We start from the raw sequence: 8,590 nt of genomic DNA, 5'->3' as shown, positions 1-8,590 counted from the left end.
AAAATCCAGCATCACTGGCACGCGTGCCCCTCCTCGCCATCGACATCGAACGCGCCAGCAGAATCCCGCGCCGATGGCGACCGCGGTCGAGGACTCGGCCGCCGAGCTGCTGCTGCGCGCGGCGGCGCTGGTGCCGCTCGAGCGCTACGCGCTCGCCGCCCTCGTCCTCGCCGCCGCCTTCCTCTACCGCTTCCTCGAGCTCCACGTCCTCGGCGACCTGCTCCGCGGCCTCCGCGGCGGCCGCGTCGCCCTCACCTTCCACCCGGACTCGCAGGTCTACCACCGCGTCGCCGCCAAGTGCCGCTCCCTCCACGGCAGGTGGGACGAGGCCTCCTCCGGCCTGTGGATCATCATCAATTCGTCTCTGCTCCAAGAAATTTGATTGTGATTCACCCTGTAATATTGCGAATTTTGCCCGCGTAGGTACCTGGCGACGCCGTGGCTGGCGAGCCCTCATCTGCAGACGCTGTTCCTGGGCATCTGGGGGATACCGCCTTCGGTCACGTATAGAAGGTAGGCCAACTACATCCATGTTGTGTATGCCGCATTAACATTTGATTGCTCTACTTGTCCAGTGCATGTGTACTTGTTCATGGTGTCCCTCCAATTATATTTGTAGATTGTGATTGTACATTGTTTGGTTGATTCTGATGCAACTGTTATGTTGTACTCCCTCCCTTCCATATTACTTGTCGCTGATTTATTACAACTTTGTACTAAATTAGCGACAAGTAATATGGAGCGGAGGGAGTATGATTTTGGTTATCCAATAGTGCTGTTTATATTACTGCAGCCTTCATTTTCCAGAAGAAAAATAGAGATGGTCAAAATAATAATTAAAATTAAGAATCTGCAGGCTTCAAGAAAATGTTTAGGCGATCACTTGTTTCAGTTTGAGCAATTTTACAGCATACTCCTGTCGAACGCTACCTTCCATAGGCCAGATACCCATGTGTGTTTGAACCTTAGAAGATTAAGTTAGAGCTAGGCTCACAATTCTAGTTAGTACATTGATTGATTAAACTCGTTGTATTGCAGGCAGCTGTACACAGTTCGTGATGGTGGAACCATTGCTTTGGATTGGCTACTAGCCTCTGACCGAGAAGGTTCTGAGAATTTTAGGTAGTTTGAGATTGCTCGGCAAGCAAGAGGGTGCCTGACCATTTGTGGTATGTTGCAGCTGCAGATGGTAGTTCTTGTGATGGAACTATTTCTAGTGATGATTCAACACCCATTGTTGTTGTGGTGCCTGGATTAACTAGTGATTCTACTGCCGCTGTAAGTTCTGATAGTTGCTTTTCCAAACTGATTGGTTTAAATAATAACTGAAGTTGATATTATGACCCAGACCCATACATGGTGTTGGGCTACCTTTATTGGTTGTTTTAACAAGATGTTTTGATGTCCAGTATGTGAAACACTTGGTCTTTTCTATGGTGAGCAATGGATGGAATGTTGTTGTAGGCAATCACAGGGGTCTGGGTGGCATCTCCATAACAGTAAGTTCTCTCATGCAATATGATAAATCAATTATGCACTTGTTACACCTTGAATATACGACCTGACACCTTAAAGGACTTCATTGACATCAGAGGCTGGATATGTTCAGCTTGCAATTTTCACACAACTCTTGGTATTTTTCTCTGGCAGTCCGATTGCTTTTACAATGGTGGATGGACAGAGGATATTCGTGAAGTTGTTAATTACCTTCATCAAAAGTACCCAGAGGCTCCATTATTCACTGTTGGGACAAGCTTAGGCGCCAATATTCTGGTAGACCTTGTTATATATTCTTTTACATTAATTAATATTCTAAAACCTAGTTTAATTCAATACTTGTTTAAATTGCACATTCAGGTCAAGTATCTGGGAGAAGAGGGTGAAAGTACTCCTGTAGCTGGTGCTGCATCTATTTGTTCACCCTGGGATCTGCTGGTTAGTGAGCCACAGTGAGCCTATTGTGCAGATTTTTTACACATTTGTGGGTTATTGTTCTTCTTATGCAGGAATACCTTTATCTAAATCTCTACACTCCACGGTGTTCAAATGACATCAGCTCTCTATTTCTTTATGTTTGCACACTAAAGACTAAACAACAAATGATACTCGTCTAGTGCTTTGGCTTACTAATACTACCTTAGACTTCAGTTTGCTTTTTGTCATAATAATTTGGTATACCACATTTACAGGTGACTAGCAGATTTATTTCTCGCAAGCTAGTGCAGCGTTGTTACGATAAAGCTCTTGCAATTGGTCTCAAAGGATATGCAAAACTGTATGTATTTCCTCTTGAGACATTTAAGCATTCCCATACTTTGGTGCTAATCAAGATCATTGATTACAGAAGAAATCATTTCATGTTCATATTATTTTCCATGATGATTTACCTATATGGATCTCTACTATTTAGGACAATGTTCTTTGCAACAGCTAATTAGATTGTTCTTTGATACAATTTTGAACTTCTCAAATGGGATAAACAGTGTATCCTTTGTTTGAGTTATGAGCCAACAAACATTAATGGTGATGGGTAACCATTAGTCGTAGTAGCAAACAGTCCAAGATATAGGCTCAGTTACACAGGTTTTGTGTTCCTAGTTGAAACTTATTTTCTTCGTTTGCAAATCATTGGAGACATTAGCGTGAAAATGGCCATGGGATTCCCTAGCCTCTGCACAGATCAGTGAAGTCCAGACTGTTATGAACATCTTTTGGATTTTCTTCTTTTTTTGCAGACATCAACCAGTCTTGGCACGACTTGCAAACTGGGAAGCTATTACGTCGGTATGCAATGTGCTAACCTGCTGGTCTATTTTTTTTATAGTTACATGGTCAATAGCAGTTATCATAGAAATATGCTGGTCACAGAAAAGGGCCGTGATTATTCTTTCCTTTTCCCTTCTTATCAGTCATGCTCTACCCGGGAATTTGACCATCATGCAACTTGTGTTGTTGCAAAGTACGAGGTATTATTTCAAATGCTAGGAATAATATTACTTCGTCTAAAATTATAAGTTGCATCAAATTTTATTGTTCCTCTCATTACTACTTGATTAAATACGTCAATGATTGTTTTCTATATAATGAGGATTAGAGTTGAGCGATGCAAAATCACATTAGTTTTGTTCAAGAAGAAAACAATTTGTGAATCGCTTCCTTAAAATTTGAAGTAGGAGGGGATGCAAACCTGAATAATAGTTTCTCATAAACTAGTGTGTCAAATCATTTTTTTGGAGATAAGTAACCAAATATTCGTAAAAGAAGTTAGGTAGTCGTTAACTAGTTGGAAGTAGAATTTGCACCGGACAAAATTTTCGAACTCCCACAAGAAACATGCTAGAATTCTAACCATTTCCACCAAGCATCACCTACTGTTTGCATTGAACTTCTCAACTATAAAGGGCAACCTGGTGCATGTAGCTCCCGCTTGCGCAGGGTCCAGGGAAGGGTCCGACCACTTTGGGTCTATAGTACGCAGCCTTTCCCTACATTTCTGTAAGAGGCTGTTTCCAGGACTTGAACCCATGACCTCATGGTCACAAGGCAGCAGCTTTACCACTGATGTCTTTCACTGTGCGTGTTTTTTTTTTGGAGAATGTCTTTCACTGTGTGTTGTGTCCCACAAGGTGCACTGAGGATTGGATGCATCTCTTTTTTGGCTGCAACTTTAGCATCAGGATATGGAACTATCTACAGATTCACTGGCAGCAGGGTAACTCCATTGAGCAGAGTTTTATGTTGACAAAGCAGCAGTGTTATTCTGGCTGCCTGGGTAACTCCATTGAACTTCTCAACTATAACCTTGAAAATTTTAAAAATTAAAATAAATCTGAGTGGCACTAATATCACAATACATAATCATGGATCAACTGAGATTGATCCAGGGGACTCCTACTTTGCAACTTAAATAGCAAACCATCGATTAGTTATAGTGAGCAGTCAAATGGCAAAATACAGGAGGCATAAAATGGTGTTTATCTGGTTATCCCATGTTTGAGCAGTTGAGACTTGAGATTCTCTCTTGATCACATTCACAGCAGACTTTGATTCTATTGAGGTTGGATTGGTTATGACAATTGTGGCCTCACCAGTTGCATGAACTGAATCTGCATTTGACAAGCACAGCTTGAAATGCATGCTGATGGTAGTTGTAGTAATAGTTGGGGTTCAGGTTTCACGCTTTAGATGATTGTCATGAGCTACAAGGGTTGGACCCTTGGACTTCGCAGTTTTTCATTGGGAAAGTAGAATAAAATGGATACAATTAGCTGTGGCATTTATTGCAAGGCAGCACAATAATAGATATGTGATGGCATTATTAGGAATATCAGGCAGCCCCGCCTTACTCAAATGTCTACTGTAGCTTATTTACAATCTAGATTCAAATTAATTTAAACATGAACCAAATAGGTGAGTCTGTATGGATGAAATGCTTGAGTCAACCAACTTATTGATGCAAATCCAGAATAATGCTGTGAATCTTTTGAAGTCAAGTTTTGTTCATGGAAATGATGTTTATCCCTCCTGCGGTTGTAATAGCGTAAGTATCGGATAAGTAATAAAACTGATGCACCGAACAATCATTTTCCCAGACAGTGGACACATTCTACCGCAAGTGCAGCTGTGCGAACTATATTGGTAACGTGTCTGTTCCGTTGCTTTGTATCAGTGCTTTAGATGACCCCCTTTGCACAAGGGAGGCCATTCCCTGGGATGAATGCAGGCAAGTAACTAGTCTTACACAAGCTCGCTATCTTGAACATTTCTACTTCTGTGTACTGATGCAAGTCCACCTTTTATGATTAAGGGCAAATAAGAATATTGTTTTGGCAACTACACCTAATGGCGGCCATCTTGGTTTTTTTCAAGGCCTAACTGCTGGTAGACTATGGTAAGTTTCATTCACAAAACCTCCTTGGAGTGCAGCAATTTGGCTCGTGGGCTCCATGGAGCCCGGTATTTTGGAAAATGCAAAAAAATGTTTAGAAGTTTGAAAACATTCCAAAAAATAGTGGATACACATGGATGTGTTCTACTCCCTCCGTCCCAAAATAAGTGACTCAACTTTACACTAAATTTGTACTAAAGTTAGTACAAAGTTGAGTCACTTATTTTGGGACGGAGGGAGTACTAACTGTAAAGTTCTACTTAAAAATAATTTAATTTGTAGGCTACACACAAAAAACATTCGTGGCTCCAAAAAAGCAAAAAGTTACTCTAATTGTAATCCACATATTTGTCCTTTTTGCGTACACCAGAGCTGAAAAGATATATTAATGAAAATCTGTACGTACATACTAGACATTTATATGTACATGTATAATTATTTTCAGATTTTTTTGATGAGTTTGTGACTGCTTTTTTTTCTTCTAAAAAGAGCTCAGCGTTGCCTGCCTCCATTTCCGCTTTTGCACCTCATTTTTTTCTTCAAGAACACAAGCTGTGTGTCATTAGTATTAAGAGGCCTAAGCCAGGAGGGAAATACAGAGTTGTACAGGGACGAACAAGGACAGGAGATGTGGTGACAGTGCACACATCCCTCCACCGGCTACCCAAAACCTACAAATCTCTCGGTACATCCACCTCCCCCGAACCACCTGGGTTCTCTCTGGCAGCCCTCCACAAATCAAATTCGTCCTTAATGCGCTTGATGCTTGGTAGCTAGTGAAGGCATAGCCTGTACCCTGTCGAAAACCCAGTTGTTGCGCTCCAACCAGATCATACGCATCGTACAGCAGATAAGAACATTAAGCTCCTTATGGTAAGAGGTCCTGACAGCTGCGCTCACCTGAGGCCACCAACCTCTCAGAAGAACTCCGGGATGCGGAGTGAACCGATGCAGCCACTTCCCCAGTAGCACATTATACCAAATTTCGCAGGAAAAAGAGCACCCAAGCAGCAAATGGTTTGCCGCCTCGTCCTCCTGGCAGCAGAGCACACATTGAGGCGGGTGTTGAAGGTTTCTCTTCGCAAGTCTATCCGCAGTCCACAGGCGATTGTGCAGTGCGAGCCACACAAAGATCTTTATTTCTAGTACTGAGATTGTGCAGCGCGCGCCCACGATCCCCAAAGCTCGGCCGCACCAGGGAAGAACTCCTGGCCAAAGAAGAAGCTTTGGTTGGTTGATCGGGAAGAGAACCTTCCATCCTAAGACAGTCTCCACCTGAACCTACCCGGTTGCATACCCAGATCCACACCCAAAAGGGAGTTCCACAGAAGAAACAAATCGCCGATCGCCGGCACCGAAGGGGTGCCCTTAATATCCTGGACCCAAGCCGCCGCCGGTAGCGCATCCACCACCACCCTGTGCATCGCAGAGGGCTTGACAAATCGCATAATAGCCGGGGCGATCTGCTGAACACTCATGCAGTTGATCCGGTGGTCAGACCAGAATGTCATCCTTTTGCCATCACCGAGCACACACTCCAAAACCGCATCACCAACAGCGGCAGAATCAGGCGGTAGGTTAATCTGGAGACTCCCAAGGTTTGTCCTGGCCCACCTTTTCAAGCCATCTCCATTTGAGCATTAGGGCATTATTCAGGTAATGCAGATTCTTGACTCCTAAGCCCCCATACTCTTCCAGCGTGCAGACGAGCTTCCAGTTAACAAGGCAGCTACCTCCCTTGGCTTGAGCATGTCCACACCAAAAAAATCCACGGCACAATTTATCGATACAAGCAAGGAACCAGGGTGGGAGGTCAAGCACGAGCATCGGGTAAATGGCCGTGAGAGTGGAATTTATCAGCACCAGACGGCCTGCGCTGCGCAGCAAGGACGCTTTCCAGGTCGGCAGATGCCCCGCAGCCCGATCCACATAAGGCTGTAGATCATTCTTGGTCAGCTGTTTGGCAGAGAGTGGCAGCCCCAAATTGCGAACCGGGAAGCATTTAACCGGGCAAGCAAGAGTGTGCAGAATCGCCTGAAGGTTGGCCTCGTCGAATCGTATCAGAGAGGCAAAGCTTTTTGCCAAGTTGCAGTGTAAACCGGAAGCTGCACCAAATGCCTTGAGCAGACCCACCACTGCCTCAGCCTCGCTAACCAGAGGCCGAATCAGAAGAACAACATCGTCAGCATTGACAGATAGGCGGTGCCTAATGCCCCAGCGGTCCAGCGATCCAAAAAGCATCTCCTGCTCCCCACGAATGATGATTGCAGTGAGAATATCAATAACCAGCACAAACAGAAGGAACGACAGGGGATCGCCCTGGTGCAGCCCCCTAGCATGCCAAATGCCCAAATCTTGTTGCCCGCCGCCCCCTTGCACCTCGTTGTTTCTCAGGCAATGCATAAATATACTCTAATTTTGAGAAATCCATAAATATACTCTACAAAATTGTATTAGAATGTGCACATGTCTAAATTACGTTCTGTACGACAAATGCATTGGGTGCATTGTTTTAACTTTTAACTGCCACTCTTCAAATTCCTTTCCTTTCACACCTTTCTTTTTTTAACTTCTGATGCGACCTTTGAGATTCTATGTGTGATGGTATCTGATAATGTCTTCCTCTGTTTTATAGGTGGGTGAAACCTGTCTCCGAGTTTTTCTCTGCTCTACATGACAGTCCTTGCATGCATCGACAGAAGGTGGTGATTATTAATAGACCGCAAGTCATCTTTGATAACATGATATAACTTATTAACATTTGAATGCAGATTCAAGAGCATGGGTTGCAATCTTCGATGGAATCATCCATTGATAAGGGCCCATATGTCAATCTCATGGAAGATGGAATGGTAGCTGCAGTAACAAATGAGGATACCAACATTCATGACTCCTTGGATAAGCGGACCGTCAGTGAAATGGAAGGCAGTGATGGGATGATTAATGTACAACAGAATGGGTCCACCAGTGTGTTACAGGATGAGAGTCACAGCGCGGTGAAGAATACAAACAGCTCAGAGGATAATGTAGCGCCTGCCCAAGGCCTTGTAGGGTCACAAGAGCAGCGAGAAGAGCTCTCCACAGATAAAATCCGAGATGCCATTGCCCCCGTTAAGAAATCCATTAACCAGCTCATTCGATCCCAGGGGAGGTCGGTCTGGTGGCTGGCTTACATTGCTGTGGTAACATCTTGGCCCTTGCTCGGTGCCCTAGGTTTTTTCTTGTATAGGAAGAAGTTCAGGAATTCTTTGCCGGCCAAGCGGTTGTTAAGAGGCTAAAGAAATTGTGATGTTTCTGCCTAAACAAATTTGTTTCGCTTGTAATATGTAAAATTCTGGCAATAACCACTGATGCACATATTTGTCCATCAGTGCTGAAAGGAAATAATAAAAGGTCAAGTTGACATGCTACTTCTCCAAGTTCCTGTTTTAGGAATTGCACCCTCTGTTCCTAAAGCAGTTTAAACATTTAGGAGCAGAAGTAGTAGTAAAGACCTCCCTGCATTTTGCTTGTTCTGGTGTGTGTTTTTTCTCCTATTCTGAGCTTCTTATATTATACGTACTTATATCTACTCCCTCTGTAAAAATATATAAAAGCGTTTAGGTCACTAAAGTAGTGATCTAAATGCTCTTATATTTCTTTACGGAGGGAGTATATGATATTTATCACTCATCTCGCTACAGAAAATAACCTTTGCACTGG

The 8,590-nt window shown here is 43.5% G+C and overlaps 1 protein-coding gene across 2 annotated transcripts; it reads left to right on the top strand.

The window, feature by feature from the left end:
• Positions 1-8,298, top strand: LOC119280745 (embryogenesis-associated protein EMB8-like). Of its 2 annotated transcripts, none has more exons than XM_037561495.1 (14): positions 1-318; positions 424-513; positions 1,039-1,106; positions 1,187-1,278; positions 1,410-1,499; positions 1,651-1,773; positions 1,858-1,935; positions 2,190-2,275; positions 2,736-2,784; positions 2,910-2,966; positions 4,593-4,723; positions 4,808-4,891; positions 7,524-7,590; positions 7,660-8,298. In XM_037561495.1, exons 1-14 carry the CDS (start codon positions 74-76, stop codon positions 8,164-8,166), a joined length of 1,767 nt encoding a protein of 588 aa, XP_037417392.1. In that variant the 5' UTR covers positions 1-73; the 3' UTR covers positions 8,167-8,298. The 2 variants fall into 2 exon arrangements, with proteins under 2 accessions (XP_037417392.1, XP_037417387.1); XM_037561490.1 differs by having other exon boundaries at positions 2-318; positions 1,181-1,278.
• Positions 8,299-8,590: the final 292 nt, after the last annotated feature.

This window comes from Triticum dicoccoides, chromosome 1A, assembly GCF_002162155.2.
Source record: "Triticum dicoccoides isolate Atlit2015 ecotype Zavitan chromosome 1A, WEW_v2.0, whole genome shotgun sequence".
In the NCBI taxonomy this organism is placed as follows: Eukaryota; Viridiplantae; Streptophyta; class Magnoliopsida; order Poales; family Poaceae; genus Triticum; species Triticum dicoccoides.
This window is presented reverse-complemented; position numbering and strand designations above follow the sequence as displayed.